Raw genomic sequence first — 17,780 nt, 5'->3', positions numbered from 1 at the left:
TATTATTATTGAGCTTCATCATGAATTCATAAATTTTGTCCACTGTTCCATTCCAGATTACCAAAATATCATCAATGTACCGGATCCACAGTAGTACAAGAGAGGTATACTCCTCATTCTCCTAATTGAAGATGTGCATGTGCTCCCACCACCCCAAAAGAAGGTTGGCATATGTGGGAGCACATGTTGCTACCATAGCCATCCTCCTAGTTTGGAGGTAAAATTTGTTATTGAAGACAAAATAGATCTTCTGTAATATGTATTCAAGAAGTTCTATAAGCAGCTCATGAAATTCAGAAAACCCTTCCAGGTTGAGAAAAAAATTTACTGCTTCGATGCCTTGATGGTGATGGATGCTTGTGTAAAACAACTCCACATCAATACTTGCCAGTATCTGTCCCTTCTCCAATCATATGTCATTAATCTTCCTCAAGACATCTGGTGTATCCTGTGCATAAGAGGGAAGTGAGAGCACATGATGTCTAAGTTGTGTATCCACAAAGATACTCATTTGTTCAGATAACCCCCTATGCCAGAAATAATAGGCCTTCCTGGAGGCTATAATCGGTTTTTATGAACCTTTGGCAAAAGATAAAAGATGGGCATCTTTTGTGTCACCTTTAGGAATTTATATTCATGTCTCTATATAATATCCCCAGTTTAGCTCTATCAATTATCTTGTTGTAGAGGATGGTAAAGTTATCAGTAGGGTTGTAAAGTAGATGTCAATAACATCCCTCATTTTTCAGTTGTTGATATGCCTCTTTTAGGTATAGCTCTGTGGGCCATATTACCACATTACCACCCTTGTCAGATGGTTTAATGACTACATTGGGTCATGCTTTTATCATCCTTCAATGCTTGTATTTCATTATGATCCAGATTGTGACTATATGTATGTTGGTCTTCTGAAGTTACTAAGAAAAAGATCATCTATGTCGCGTGATGCCAGGTCTTGGAAAACTTTTATTTCTGGACAATTGTTGTTAAGAGGATAAAAGGATGATCTTCTTTTACATATTGGCCTTCCTCTCATTGTGGAAAAAGATACATCCTGGATAATAGAGAGATCTTGTAGGTCTTCCAAATTCTTCAATGCCTCTATCTCTTCGGATGTAGTGAATGGAGAAACTTAAATTTCAGCCACAGAGTAATGCGTTAGTGTAAGTGGAAATAGCCAAAAAGCCATAGTTGATTGTTCTATGGATAGATTCAAGCTAGCTGTAGGTTCACCACCATAGGAGGAGTATCACCCCTGTCTGACATTGTACCCCCATCATTTTTGCTGTTGGCAAATAATTTTGCCAGGAAAAGTTTCCTGCAAAAAAGATGTAGGTCATTTTCCCATTTGAAGCGGTTCAAGGTTCCAGTAGGTGAAGGACAGTCTTTTTTGTAGAATAGATATGTGTTCATTTATTAATTGTATATCTGATAGATTAATGACCTGTAAGCCACCAATCCCCTCTACCATCTGTTGATCCTTTGAGATTGGTGTTGAGGCATTTACTGTAGGCATTCCATGTCATCTCTTCTCTTTCTCTTCTTCCCCCTCCTTGTCTGTTTCCTCTTGGTACTCAGAATCTCAGTTTGGATCCTTGGGTGTTCTCTAAAAAAGATGACAATGAAGTAGAAGAGTGGGAGGATATTATTTTTGTAGTGTTAAAATTGTGGTTTTATTCCGTGCCGGATGATTCCGGTTACAAGGAAGTATACTGTGAGCGATAGGGTCTGATCTACTCCATTTTTGTTTTATGGTTGTGCCACTAAGAAAATCCATTTTGTCCCATGCAAACATTTTTTTTATATGAATGATACTTTGTTCTTATTCTTCGAGTTCCACTTTGGCTTTCTCAATGAACTTCTGGAAGCACTTGTCCTATCACCATGAACCTAAGCCTATGGGAGAATCTGCTACAGGTAATCTATACTTATCTATTTCACTGCTCTCTCATTAGTTCGCCTGTTACCTGATTCCCTGTGCTGCCGAGTGCAACAGGGATTTCAGAGTGTCCTGGCACTAACAGCAGAAGCGTTCTGTCCTGTTATCATTGTGCCATTGTCAGTGACTCTCAGTCCTCATCCTTTACATAGTAAGATGAGGAAAAGTAGATCCCTGTCATGTAAGCACACTCTGATTTTCTGCTCTATTAGGATACAGGGGTTTATTTATTAAACCCTACTCTCCCTGATGGAATAGATGGACGCCTCTATCCACCATATATCCATTGTTATACTGAAAAGGTCTGGTTTGTGTTGATTAGCATTGTATATAAGTGTTGTTTCACAACTATTATTTTTATTGTTATTTTGCTTGTTTTTATGCTTATGTTTATTCATTAGATCTCACTTTTTGTCATGGTCATTGATTCTTACATATTTATGAATGATTATAGAGAAAATATATATACACACACTCTTTGTACAATCAGGCAGTGAATAATGGTCTCATTACTGAATCTCTGAGGTCAATGTTTTGATTATGTTTGCATTTCTTAAATATATGATGTGACATAGTGGCAGAGCATATTATGAGAATACTGTTTTAGGACTCTAACCTTGATAATTACAGTAACATCTACAAAAAAACTTTTCACTCTGCCTAGGCGGGGATAACTGAGCATATCTATCTATGACTAATTCAGTGCCATCATAAGAAGGACTTATAAAATTGTGAATACCCAAATGATTTGTGTGCTTTTGATCATGTACCTATGCAACTGTAAATTGTGCATATATACTGAATATACCTTTCTTTGACCAAATAGCCATCGCTGTCACTATTCAAGCAGAAGGCAAATCAGTTTGGTATCATTAGATCTTGTAAAGACACAGGACCTCATTCAGAGCCGCTCATAAGCGGCTGCTCGTTCGCTCCGAGCGAAGTTCGCACATCTGCACATGCATACGGGTTTTAGTACGCATGCGCGAACCAGTCACTGCGGTTGAAAATCGTGTGCTCGCAAAATAGCGAATGCCTGCTAATTTGAGTGAGGCATTTGTGGGTGGTAACAGGGGAAGGTGCTAGAAAATGGGGAGTGGAGATCAGAACGCAGGCGTGCCAAAAGGTCAAAACGGGCGTTTAATGGGAGTGCATAATTAACAAAGCAGCGTCATCGACCACGTCACTTGGGTGTCTTTTAGCCAGAACTGCTCGCATGATTGTGGTAGGAAAATGCAACCACAAGAATAGCGAGCAGTTCATACGCCTTTCGATGTACTCGATTAATCTAATAAATAGCGGAGATGATGTAGGATGCAAGCGGGCAGGGGGCTTTTTTTTCAAAATAACGATCGCATGTTTTGTACGCTCGTTCAGACATAGAGGCGTCAACAGACCGCAAAGAGCGAACGGTCAATTTAAATAGCCAGCACCTTTTTCTGAACGAGCGAGTGCAAATAGCGTCCGGCTCTGAATCTGGCCCACTGCCTCTAACAGTGAGCAACAATTGTGAGGATTTGGAGATTGTTGCACATTCATGTCTAATTATAATATTGATTTTAAAATTTTTGTTTGCACTGTGGGCCTGATTCAGCAAGGATCACAATTGCAAAGCTGCACGCAAGCAGCTTTGCAATTGTGATCCTCACAGATATGGTAATGAACAATTGGCATCATGCTTCCTGTGCATTACTTATCCGAGCTGCGGTGTCCAACACTGCATCAGATACTCTGTGGGAACATTGGCCGGCTAAGGTGACTCATGGGGTCATGCAAACTGGCCGCCGCAGGTGATGGGAAAAAGCCAGGAAATCTCTGTCACCCGACAGAGATCCAGGTCTCTTCCCTCCCCCCTAATGGCAGTGGCACGCTTCTGTTTAGGGAAAGGGAGGTCATTGCCACCCACTCCCCGCCCATAAATGGCAGAAGACTGTCAATCAATGACAGTCTGCTGCCAGTCTGCATGCGGCATCGCTGATTTGACCTGGCACATGTGCATAATGGGTCAGGAGCCTGTGCAGATTCCCGATCATCAGGAATCTGCGTTCAGCAGTGCACTACCGTGCATTGCTGAATAAGGCCCTGTGCACTGCTGGGTTTCTTACAGGAAGTCCCAAAGCTGATACCCCATACTGCCCCCATTTCTAAACCACAGACAGGAAGCTATGTTCAGCTGGATGGTCTCCTTCTATGGCTCCAGGGAAGCCATCCTCCTTACCAACATGATTAGTGTGCTTTGTTCTATTTATTGTTGTTGTGCTAGACCACCAGTCACCTGAAATCTACAGGAAGGAGTGGAGAACAATAGACACACTAACTTTTCTGTAGCCAGCCTCTATATTCAAACCACCCAATACCAGAACTCAGGGGTGTCAACTAATCATGGGAAAGTGAAAGGTTTTAAAATCCCAAACCCTTTTTAAGGAGTTCAGTGGAGTTCCTAGCCTGATTGTCAGGACACATGCAGAGCTGGGCACAGGAGTCAGGAGATCCTGCCAGCCTGCCATCCGTGGACCTTGCTTTATGGAGAATGTCCAGAGAAAGAAATGCATCCAATGTGTATGCTTCCTCAGGAGCCATCCGCGGTGTATGGCTGGTGTGCAGGCTGGAGCCAAGTGACTGGTTGGTGTGCCCAGCTCTTTGCGAGTAGAGGACACATTCAGGCCACGTGGCCGGGATCATCAAGTCACGGACAGAGAAGCCATTTCCATGAGAAGTGTGGAGTCACACAGTAGCCTCCTCAAGTGTAGCTGTACCCATCCCAGGCAAGTAAGCATGACTGAGTAACTGTTTCTATTTCTACATTTCTAAACAGGAAGAGCTAACTGCATTTGGGACATGGTAGGATCCTCAAAGTGTGGCTAATACTACTGGAAATTTTATATCTATTGTATATAGGGGATGGTTCATCTTCAGACAGAATCACAAAGCTGCAAGCAGGCAGCTTTGCAATTCCATCCTTGCTAATATTCAAATGCAGCAGGAGGTGTATGATACCCCCTGCTGCATTTGTGATCCCAGCACTGCGACATTGGTTGTGATGGCGGACGACGCTGGCCCCACACTGACCCTTAAATGCCTTTGCCTGTCAATCAGGCAGAGGCATAGATGGGGCTGTGTGTGATAACGCAAGCCCAATTCTGCACACCCGCAGAATAGGTCCTGTGCACGCACAGAATCCCCGATAATCCAATGCTAAATCAGCCCCATAGTTTGTAGTTGCTATTTTTAAATGACTATGTGTGCTGTGTAAAATAAAGGTAACATTGTACTTTTATTATTGTGTCACTCCTGTGTGACTCATAAATAAATCAGGGTACAGTGCGAGAGCTATGACCACTGTCATTCTCAAGGAGGTGAAGGGTGAAAGGTGAAAATAACACACTCATAAACCCAGTATCCTCACTCAGACTATACTTAAAACAACATTATATTCTTTTATGGCCTTTTATCTTCTCAGTTGCTGAAAAACAGATCTCACAAGGCCACATCTGGAATTACATTTTCCTAATCAACCAACCAATGCTTTACCTGCCTTCCACTACATAAATGCTCCACCTCTATTTCCCTGTACTGCCCTTGGGTCCTTGATCTTGTTCTTGATTAATGAGAACATACTTGGTTTCTATGAGGTTGTATAGTTTATTAAACTGTCACCCTCTCTGCCACTGCTGTGTGGCAATGTTTCATAGATGTGCTGTATTATTTTAAAATGCAGTGTGTTTTGCCGCTGCTCTGTTGCTTATTTTAGCCAGCCAGCTCACTGCAGCCATTGGCCAATATTGGGGAAAACAATATTGTGAGCTGTGAGGTGGTCTAAATTGACTAGAAATTACTGGAAATTAATGTTATTGATGTTAATGATGTTAGTAATACTATAGAAAATAAAACAGGTCCAAATTACATGATTTTAGCTGTTTTTATCATTTTTTAAAAAAGTTCAGATCCAAAAGCAAAACACGATGATGAATTAGAACCAAAACACTTGGGTCAGCGTACATCTCTAAAATAAGTAACATTGGGGCTGATTAAGTCACGTTGCTCCGATCCCTTTAGCATCTTCTGTCGTAGTCACGACTGAGACTTTTTTCAATTACTGGTTGTAAGCTCTTCCCCTGGTGTACAAGAGTGCGTCTGACAGTGTAAGAACTTGGACATCCACTTGTGAGCCTTTAGATGCAGCCATTGGTCGCATCATCAAAACTTCCATCAGCCCCATGTCAGACACTCTGTCAGATTATCGCCTCCCATGCAATTGGTTAAGCATCTGAGTTTGCAACCAGAATCAGGCCATTATATCTACCACTGCCCCAAAATTTAAATTTTATGTTTTATGTACAGGACAATGGACCTGATTCAGACCCGCTCGCAAGTTGCGGTTGCTTGCTGGCAAAAAGGGGCAGGATATTTAAATTATGCACTCGCACTGCGTCTCGTAAGGATGCCCTCTATGTCTTAGCGAGCTACGGCAAAAAGTGCTCACAAGTGTATAAAGACACCCCATTGCCACTCGCAACACATGTTATCTCCAGGAATTGATGGATTAATCAGTAACATCGAGAGCCATCGAAGCTGCTCACAGCCCTTGAGGTTGCCTATTCCCGCCACAAGCTCTGCGAGCAGTATAGGGTAAAAATCAACCAAGTGACGTCTTCAATGACGCTACTTTGCTAATTATGCACATCTATTAAACTCCGTTCTGATGGTCAGACACGCCTGCGTTCACAGCACCATTTCCCCATTCACAAGCATCTTCCCCTGTTACCACCCACAATCAGCTCTGTCACTCAAAGTAGCATCCTGTCTGTGTACTACGAGCGCACAATTGCACATCGCAGATGCTAGTTTGCGCATATGCCCTGCGACTTAGACGCATGTACAGACAGGCGACCATCGCTCATAGTGACCACAACTTAGCGACCGGGTCTGAATCAGGTGCCATATCCCCATTCAGTCTTACTACAGTTTAATTTTTTCAATGAAAATGTTTTCACCTTTTGTTTTCTGTTAACTCCATCCAAGGATGGGGTTAACAGGGCTAGTATGGCGGTAGAACATGTACCTTCGTGGTGTTTGGAAAATCAGCACCCACATTAAAGGCATTGTTATGCTACTGTACCTGTAACACCGTCATACATATAGCGCAAAAAGAAGTACTCATTTATGCAAAGACTTTTTTGGCCCTTGCTAAATATGTTCCTAGAGTTTTAAAGCTAATCAGGTGGCAAAAATTTAAATAAATTATTTTTAGAGTAGGAAAAATAATTAAACAAAGCTATTTTTTGTTGTTACTTTTTCCTTTCTTATTTGTCAAAAACAAAACTACAAAAAAAAACACTTTCTGCAACATTTCTATATATTCTCAGAAGAAACAGTGCAGTTTTACAGTATACTATATAGAAACAGAAACATAGAATTTGACGGCAAATAAGAACCACTTGGCCAACCTAGTCTGCCCCTTTTCATTTATCCTTTTGGCAACCTCAACCGTATATAACATTAACATTTTATTGTAACAGTATGGATGCGTTCTAAACTGTACACTCTAGAGAAATCACAGCTAGAACCTGGTTGCTATTGGATATGCCACTGGCTCTCAAATGTTCTTGAATCACGGTACACTATTGCATAAATATTATTTTCACTCTACTCCTAGACCAAACAGTTCTTATTCAAAAATGTATCAAACATGTTTAAATTACGAAAATTGTGCTTATATGTTGTTAGGGTCAGTTATACGGTGGTGGACATGGTTGCACTACTTTTTGTCCAAAAATTTCATGACTGGCAGCCACCAGAAATGGTGTAGCCTACCACGTGGACCATTTGATTTGGTCCTGGACCACCAGTGAGTTACGCTATCAGTTATCAGTGGAACAATTTTCATAATTGTCTTTGGTTGTATTCTTACCGTTTGCAGAGATCAGGAGAGTGGAAGTGTCTTCTCTCTTTATTCCCTCAGGCTTGCAGAAAAAACACAAAGACAATATTTTTTGTACTTCATTATTATATATAATATTTTTTCTAGTTATGTCTTTACTCCTAAGCAAATATTTTATTTACTGGGCATTAATATGAAGAAATGTTGACATATTTTTGTAAGCATTATCAAGATGATACTTTCTGGATGAAAGAAGAACATTCGGCCTAACAGGGGATAAATCCTGAGGCATTATTCCAGTCAGACGGTGTGTGTTCTGTTGTCTAGTGTGGCAAGTCATTAAGGGAAAGGGTTTGGTGTACAGACTCAATCATTTAAATTATGGGCCTGATTCAGACCCAGTCGCAAGGCTGCGTTTGCATACAGCCTGTCGATAGTCGCAATCTGAGCATGTGTATAAGACGCAGTGCGTGAACCAATCACTGCGATCGGGAAGCGATCGCAGTGAGCACACAAACACTCCACAAGTATGAGTGACAGGGCGTGCTGTTCGTGGGTGGTGACAGGAGGAGGTCGATGGTAACGGGGTGTGGTGGTGCGAACACAGGCCTCTCTGAGCATCAAAACGCTGTTTCAGGGGCGTACATAATTAAGATGCATCGTCGGCTTGCATGTCACATGGCTGAAATAAACACAGCAGCATTCCCAGTGCTTGCGGTAGGGTATTGGCAGCCACAAGTGCTGCGTATGGGTCCGATGTTTACCGATGTTACAGTTGGTTTAATTCACTTCCTGGAGATGACGTATGTTACTAAGGGCAAGTGGGCGTCTTGTATCAGGCTGGTGGGTGTCTAATTTCATACCGTGATAGCAAGGCAAAACATAGTGGGTGTGTCTAATGTTTTGCTTGTGATTGCAGGATTTGCATACTGTGGCTGCTGATGGCTGCGTGTGAGCGCAGCCTTGCGAATGGGTCTGAATCTGGCCCAATGTACCTCACATAAGACATACCCATGCTCCTTCCCTCGTTGTTTTTGTGATGGGGGCAGCGGGAGTGAGCATCAGGTCAGAGATAAGCCGTGCTGAATAATGGTACACATTCCTTTTCAGAAGGACAATGGCTGACTGGGGACATGGACAACAATCAGCTGGGTAGGTCATTCATCAGGAGTGATAAGAGGGAGTAGGCAGAAACCATTGCAGGCATTGTTGGGCTACTGGAGGCCTCTGTTGGGTTGCAGGGCCTCATAAGTGTATTGTAGTCTTTTGTCCTTGTCACCAGACCAGCTTTAGTTATACATTTTCATAATAAAATTGATGACCAGGTTTAATGACAATAGTCAATATTGTATACTGTAGCCAAGATGTGTTTATAGTATTTATGACAAATTTTCTGGTCTGCAAAAGAGAAAGCTCTTGCTACAGTACATGTTGGTACTTGCACGTTCACAGGAATATGGGGCATCTGGAAAACCTTTACAGTACCTTGGGAGGCTCTCTTCAAGAGTTGAAACAATTAAAAATGTATGGCTATTTTAAGTAAAAAAGGGATTTTTTTTGTACTTAAAAGAGCATTACCAACGAAGGTTTTCATGTTTTTTTCTTAATTGATTAGATATTGATAAAAAAGGTAAAGCGAAAAGCAAAAAAAATAAAAATAAAATAAAAAACCATCCATTTTCCCCAGGAACCAATAAGATGCACTTTGTGTTGATACAGAGCATTTTTGCCTAAATTAAAATGTTCTCTACCTGGAGAATTCCCATAGGGTCTTCAGCTGTAGGAAGCGGGGGAGGTTGCCTCTCATAAATTAGGTCTCGCCACGTTGCAGCACAATGCAGTGAAATGCAAGTTGGTGAAGAGAGGGTGGCGACATGATGTTCCGATTTTCAGAGTTTAGGGTCATTACATTTCTCCCAGTGCTGCCTATTTCATTAGGAAGTATTAATAAGGGTCACTACTACTACTGGGAGCATAAAGGTGCATATGGAATGGAAATGATGTTCCCAGAGTGAAGAGAATAGGTGGCGTGCCATGTTGACATGCCCCCATTTTTCAGTGGACACACAAATTCTGCCATGTTGCCATACCCAGTATTTTGGCGCACATGTAGGGGCATTTTCATCTTGACTTGGGAGCCAAGGACCCTAGTTACACCACTGCCCCTGCACCCTAAATCTATCTCTACCCCCTAGTGCCTAACCAAGACCCTCCCTGCCTAGTGCCTAGCACTAAACCTTCCCCCCAGTAACTAAGCCTCCACCTAGTGCCTAACCCTAACCCCTCCCCCTAGGTCCACTACTTAATGTCGGGTTCAGGCAGTCAGGATTCCGACTGGTGTTGGGATTCCGGCGCCGGCATTCTGAGCGCCGGTATCCTGACAGCCGACATATCAACTACCTCCCATCAAAACACTCTTTCTGAACTGCCTACCTGAAAGTGCCCCGTTACCACCCAGCTATGCCTCTTAAGCTGCAAATGGAGTTGCAACTAAGTTTTGGAGCATATGCAGTGCGAAAACATGTAAGAAAAGTTCTTCTGACGGGCACACATTCACCTCTACATCAGCCCCTTGGTATTAAAATCACTGACTTGGTAGCTCTGTATATTTAATAAAAGTCCCTCATCAATATTAGAGGTGGGGATTTTTTTTTAAATAAATATATCAATTATAAAATCCTGTTACATAAACCCCACAACAACCATGTCCTTTAAAATAGACTAGAGACTTTTAAAGACGCATGAGCTAAAACCACTCCCATGAACACCACTTCACCCTGGAGAGAATGTAAGTAAGTGAGAAAACTGGCATGTTCATTTCTAATCAGGCAATTTACCATGATAATTACAAACAGATGATTTCTTCTATACTCTGAGTAACCAAATTATTTTGACCACCAGGTTGGTATTGTGTTGGGCCACCTTTGTGCCATTAGTATGGTTTATGTTCCTCTATGCAAAGATTCTACTAAGTGTCCACATGAATCAAAGGGCCCAGACGCTCCCATAAAAACATGCCCCATAGCATAATGTTTCCAATCATTTACTGTCCAATTCCTGTGTCCCTGAACAAACTGGAGGCATTTCACCCTGTTTACAGGAGATAACAATGATGTATGGACAGACCTTCTGCTTCTGTAGCCCATGCAACGTAATGTGTGGCATACTGTTCAATAAGAGGCATCTGAATTAATTCCTGATTCATGTTACCTATAATTTGATGCACTGTTCCCATCAGTGGTGTATCTAGGGAGGCCGAGTGGAGCACATGCCTAGGGCACCGTGGCAGGCCCAGAAGAGGGAGGGCACCACCATCCAGGGCATCGTACCATCACCACCTGCCCCCCATCACCATTGCGCCAGACCAAACACTTTTAGAATCATGTAATGAGCAGGCAACTGTGCCTGCTGGTGCTGACTGTAGGGGGAGCTGCAGAAGAAGAACGCACCACATCCCAGGCAGTCATTCCCATCCTGAGGTGACAGAGTTACTCTTCCTTCCCCAGCACTCTCTCAGCTCCAGAGTACCCTGGTGTGTCTTCATTTTTTTGCGCAGGGGGAGGGGGGGGCCGGACTGCCGCAGGGAGGGGGTGGACGGACTGCCGTGCGGGGGATGCATTTGTGTGAAAGAGGTGTGTGTGTCAGTGTTTGTGTCAGTGTGTGTATCTGTGTCAGTGTGTGTGTATCTGTGTTAGTGTGTGTGTATCTGTGTGTGTGTCAGTGTATCTGTGCCAGTGTGTGTATGTTTCACTGTTTGTATATCTGTGGCAGTGTGTGTGTTTGTGTTAGTGTGTGTGTGCTTTTGTGTTTGTGTCAGTCAGTGTGTGTGTGTATCTGTGATGTTGTGGCTGAGAGATGATGCAGGGGAAGGCATTGGTGTGGCAGAGAGATTATGCAGGAGGGAGATGTTGTGCTGAGAGATGATGCAGGGGGAGATTGTGTGGCTGAGAGATGCAGGGGGAAGGAAGTTACACAGGGGAACGAGTCTGGTTGAACCGCTGTTGTATGATGATGCCCTTCTTAATATTCCTACACAAACAGGTATCGATGAGACAATGTGACCTACATGAATAATGAATACAGACTGAAGACTCCGGATTCCCAGGGAGGATACATTTCTCCAGAGGTTCCACATTGTGAGAAACTGCCATATAATTAAGGTGCATATGGAATGGAAAGGAATGTTCTGTGACAAGAAATTGGTGGCTTGTCATGTTGGCACACCCCATTTTCAGTGGCCGCATCCCTTCAGTATGTGACCATGCCCATTTTTTTTGCCATGCGCCTTCAGCACACAAATATATTTTACTATGTGTTTGTGTGTGTGTGTGGGGGGGCACTATTCTTTAACTTGCACTGGGCTCCAAAGATCCTAGTTACGGATGGGTAAGGATAAGGATGCAGGGGGGAGGGTTATATTTAGGCTGCTGGGGATAGAGTTAGGTTTACAGGTTTGGTTAGGGTTAGGTTGCTTACCGATAGGTGTCAGCATTGTAATCCAGTCTGGATTCTGAAAGCTGGGATCCTGAGCTGACCCCCTACATAAGCATTACCTGAGGATTAGCTTGGTGGTCATAATAATTTGGTGACTCAGTGTATGTCCTAAATGCACTCTACTTTGGTAAAAAGAGCTGATATACAGTAGATCTTGGTGGAGTAGAAATAAAGTGCTAGCCAATAAGAAATTTACAATTTAGAGGCAATTCAATATCAGAAATATGTGGTCATGTTGTGTGGCTGTGCACATCACTCAGAATTACGGTTGTTCTAAGTCGCAGAATTTCTTACATACATTTATGGTATGCGAGGGAAAAATAAACATTTTGGTGGTTGTGAGATTTTGGCAAGATGGTTGGAACGCCAGCAACTCTCACCCATCACACAGAATTGAATCACCCACTGAGTGTGTTTTTTCTTCATTTCTCTCCATGGTGACTGAAGAGGGAGATTTTTTTTCCTTACCTTTCATGATAAACTAGTACAGACAGGTTCTCTGTAACATGTAGTGATGTTTCTCCTGTAAGGCTTTATTATATAATAAGATAAATTCTCACCTCTACATTAATTCTGAGTGTGGCCATGTCCTTGAGGGCTGCTTGAGAGGTGTCATTAGGTCCATCACACGTATCCGAAATGTTAATTGTTTGAGCGAACGCTGTGATAGTAATCGGGCCTTTGAAAGAAATGTAGGATGACATTTGAATAATAGAGGTGACAAAGGTTAGAACTGTTCCTACACTGCCTAGTTAATCAGCATATAGATATATCCACCAACACACCCCATCTTTTATTTTGCTCTGCATCTTGTCCTATTGCCCCTCTCTTTCATTCCTTTTCACCTTGCCACTCCTTTGACTCTCACCCACCATCCATTAACATCATCCTGCTTTACTGTTTTCTTCCCTCTGTCCTGTGGAATGTCAGGTCTGTGTATAACAAACTTGCCTCTGTTTATGACCACTTCATCTCAAAAATTTAATTTCCAGTGTGCTCTCTTTCTCTTCTTTAACTCCTTTGAAAACTATTCTATTTACCTCTTCAAACCTGTCCACCTTTGTGTTGCAGTTATCCATCCTCTACCTTTCCTGATAATGCTACCTGGCTTCCTTCATTCTCTCTTCAGTCCTCCCTTCCCTCATACGCAGTGATTTTAATATTGCTATTGGTGATCCCACAGCTTCTGCTGGTTCTAAGCTGCTCTTCTTATTTGCATTCTTAGACCACTACCCCTTATCACTTCAGTGGTCATGAACTTGACCTAGTATTTTCCCACCTTTGTGGCATCTCTGAATTCACCAAGCTTTCCCTTCCCTCTTTTCGACTTTCAGCTCATCTTCCTCTCTCTCCCTCATTCCTTCTTCTCTCTCAAGATTACCCTCACTTGGCACATTATTGATGCACTAGACTCTGGGGCTTATGTAGTAAGGTGCAAGCTTGTGTCGCTGCTGGAATTCATGCGAGTGTTACCGTATTTTTAAAGTGGCAATCGTTTTAAAGGCGAAACCAAACTATTTTTTGCATTAAAATGATTGCTGCTTTAAAAATAAGGGAACGCTCACATGAATACCTGCAGCGTCAAAGATCGCACCCTATTACATAAACCATTCTGTCTTTTTTACAACTTCCCTGAACTGAATTATTCCCATCTCCAACCTCTACTGTCAAAATATGGCTGTTTCTCTCTATAACTCCACCTTCCATTTATCTTACTCTCAAAATGTCCTCACTTTAGAATTACTCATTCCCTCAAACATGTTCCAGAACAATTAAATGGCATTAAAGACAATTTTGCTTAATTTCAAATTGAATTTATTTCACATTCATGTTATTCTATTATGGCTCAACTCTTCCTCTCTCAGAAGAGGTCTGGCGTCAAATCCATCACTCCCACACCTCTTCTCTCACAGCCGTATTTTTTGCTAGTCACTTTTCCTCCAAAATTGCTACTATCATTCAGGATATTTACTCCTCTAATCCTTCTCCTACTCCCCTACTGCCTTGTTTTGCTAACCAACCTACCCTATCCTCCTTCCTCACACTTCTGGCCATGAAGTCTGTTCACTCCACTCATTGCCTTTCCCCTCTGCCTTCTTGACCCCATTCCCTTTCACCTCATCCACTTTCTTTCAGAACTTATCCCTACCTTGCCCACTTCCTTAACCTCTCTCTATAGATTGGTACTGTACCATCCTTCTTTAAACATGCACTTGCCTCTCCCTTTCTTAAAAAAACACTCTCTAGACTACCTCTCAAACTACAGTCCCATCCCTTTTCTCCCATTTGCCTACAAACTCTAAGAGTGACTTGTCTTCCAATGCCTATCCAAATGCTTTGCTCACTCCCTTCCTGTGGAAACTGCCCTCACTCTGTAACCAATTATATTCTATCACCTAAGCCTAAGAATCATTTTTCAAATCTTATTATTTTTGATCTATTAGCTGTATTTGACCCTGTTGACCATCAACAGCTCTATCAAAACCCAAATTATTTTGTGCTCCCTGATACTGCCTTTTCATGGCTATCCTCCTACAGTGCCTTTCTAACTGCTCCTTCTCTGCCTCACACTGTCTTGCTTTTACTGTTGTTGTTACCCAAGGTTTTGTTCTTGTTCCCCTTCACTTGTCTCTCTACACCTCCTCCCTAGGTCATCTCAGTGGCTCTTTCAGTCTGCAATACTACCTGTATGATGATGATACGCAAATCTATTTATCCTGTCCAGACTTCTCTTCCTCAACTCTCACTCTCATTTCTATCTGTCTCTCTTTTATCTGTTCCTGGTTGTCCCAGCAGCTTCTTAAGCTCATGACTAAGACTGAGTTTGTTGGACCCCCCTTCAAGAGTTGACTTTGCCTCCCATCTCAGTCTTTCTGTTGCTAATGGTATTCTCTTTCCTGTCACTAAAGTCCTCTGCCTGAGTGTCATTTGATAAATTGCTCTTCTTTTCCAGAAACATTCATGCTATCTCTACATCCAGTCACATTTACCTTCATTTTATCTCTAAGATCAGAGCCTTCTTGAACTTGCAGGCTACCAAATCTCTTATTCATGCCCTCATCATCTCATGCCTGGACTACTGTAACATCGAACTCTCTGGTCTTCCCCTCTCACTCGCAGGGACCTTCATCCTTTTGGGTGTTTAAACTTTGTCCCCAGCAATCTCTCAATCACATTTAGTTATTGATCTATTTAGTCCTTCCTTCCAAGGCATCTCATTTTGTTGTATAATCATCCAACTACTATATGTGATTTTTGTCCCTCTACTGTCAGTTTGTTCCCCTTTTATACTGTACTGTTTGTTTATCCTATTGCAATTCTCCTTGTGCAGTGTTATGGAAACTGAGGGCCTGATTCAGACTTGGGAATAGAGAGAGATATCTCTTTCAACTGATCATCCAGGTGAAACCATGCTGCACTGCGGTTGGGGCAGATTTGGGAGGAGTGTTTCCAAAATGACATCTAAATTGTAGAGAATTAATAAAGCTGTGCAGTATTTGTGGGTTACATGCAAAAGCAGCCAGTATTTTCACTACATGTACAAAAAGTATGTATTTACACCCCTTCCATTGCAATATGGTTTGTTCAGGTTCACAGTTGAAAGATATATCTCTCTCTATTCCCAAGTCTGAATCAGGTCCAGAGTGCCATATAAATTAAAAATTATAATTATTCTCACCAAACACGTTAAAAGTCAAGGAAAAATTCAGAAAATCTCTTTCTCCTGGGCATACGCATGCCACAGTCTCCAACTCAGGCAAATCATCAGTGATCACGGGGATTTCTCCAAATGGACCAACGGGCACCACTGTAACTAAGGTCTGTGTACAGTACATAAAATATCAGAACCTTGCAGCTCTATATTTGTCAAACAAAGTAACCATCAAAGCTTTAAAGCATATAACATTGTACAGTATAAAAGTGCCTCTAAAAGTAATATATATATAAATATATACAGTATATATATACACACACAGTATACATATATACACTATATATATATATATATATATACATACATACATGTACAAAAGAGCATCAGCACTCAAGAGAAAGACATTTATATATAAAATTATATAAATTTAAATATTTCACACTTTATTAAAAATGGGTATGTATATATGGGACCCGGTCAAAGTACCAGCAGTTGAGATGCCGAGGGGGGAGGGGTAAGGTTTAGGCACCAGTGAAGTAGGGTTAGGGTTAGTGGTAGGGAGGGGGGAGGGTTAGGATACTGACCAACAAGTGTTGGTATCCTAACCCTGTTGGGATTCTGACCACTGGGATCCCAAGCGCCATCATCCCATACCCAACTCATATATATAACTCTGCAATATGTAAAAAAAACAGCACAAGTTTAAATCTAAAAATATTTTAAATATTTATTGATCATATCATAAATGTATTTAGCCAATAAACATTGGTATATATCACACATTAAAAATTATGTAAAAATACGCACTCATATTACATAAAATTGATATATAATCATTGGATTTTCTGTACATTTAAATTCTGATATTCTAAAGTTTATTCCTCTAAAGGGGGTCGATATCAATCCCCAATATAATAAGAAAGTCTAAAATGAGTCCTCAGGGACAGTAACCTGTATATAATGTTAAAGTCTTGGTCAAGGGAGCTGTGCGTCCATAGCATAAGAATTCTCCTATGTTGAAGGATATTCTTCCAAAACAGACATTATTGGTGGATACTTGCAAATATTAAGTATCTCCCAAATGTACCATGGTGAGGTGGCACCGTTTCCGAAAATCAGCCTCTGCCCCGATAGCCTTACATGGGAGCTGCAAAGCTATCAGATTTGCCAAGCTTGGCCCAAGAGGATATTGCCATCTCCAGATGGCATTACCCTATAGTAAGCTACAGGCAACTAATTTGCACATTTTTCCAGAGAGGGAGCCTCTCTGTTGGTCCCCGATGATGCGTGCACTGGCCGACGGACTCTGCATGTGCATTGGCTCCCAGGGACCAGAACCAGGAAGCAGTGAGATAACATACAATTTCCAGCTCTTTGCCAGGACGGGCCTGTCTCCTGGAAAGATTAACAGTAAATTTGCTTGAATATATTAATTTTCATTTTGCAAATTTGCACATATATCTATCCCATCTGCATTAAAAATGCAGATTGAGAGGAAGTTCCTTTTGTGAAGGCCATTTTTACAGGTATAGGACAAATTGAACAAATGCTTAGATTTGGCACCTTACCCACTGACCCCATTGTGGCACCATCCTGGTTTCCCAGTGGGTTGTATGTCTTCCTATATCAACCCATGGGTGTCAGTTGGGATAATCAAAATTGTACATATTTAAGGTGACTTTGCGCCCAAAAATTTTGCAGAAGTGCCAGAAATATGATATGTCCTCCAGTCACCAATTTGCATATTTACAAATTTGCAGTTTTATTTAGCTCTCTCAGTAAGACTCAGCAGGTCCCGCCTTTTAAATACC

At 41.8% G+C, this 17,780-nt stretch overlaps 1 protein-coding gene across 1 annotated transcript in view; it reads right to left on the bottom strand.

Annotated features, from left to right (window-relative positions):
- The window catches only part of LOC148514828 (ovostatin-like), a 306,413-nt gene that overhangs the window by 75,726 nt on the left and 212,907 nt on the right, over positions 1 to 17,780 (bottom strand). The window contains exons 21-23 of the mRNA XM_088480956.1: positions 15,994 to 16,135; positions 12,875 to 12,993; positions 7,851 to 7,902 (exon numbers count right to left, since the gene is read on the bottom strand). Of these exons, the coding sequence (XP_088337082.1) occupies positions 7,851 to 7,902; positions 12,875 to 12,993; positions 15,994 to 16,135 (313 nt within the window). The remainder of the gene's footprint in view (positions 1 to 7,850; positions 7,903 to 12,874; positions 12,994 to 15,993; positions 16,136 to 17,780) is intronic.

Source organism: Taudactylus pleione, unplaced genomic scaffold (genome assembly GCF_031769625.1).
Source record: "Taudactylus pleione unplaced genomic scaffold, aTauple2 ptg000258l, whole genome shotgun sequence".
In the NCBI taxonomy this organism is placed as follows: Eukaryota; Metazoa; Chordata; class Amphibia; order Anura; family Myobatrachidae; genus Taudactylus; species Taudactylus pleione.
Note: the sequence above shows the minus strand (reverse complement) of the source record. Positions and strands in the feature narration are given on the sequence as shown.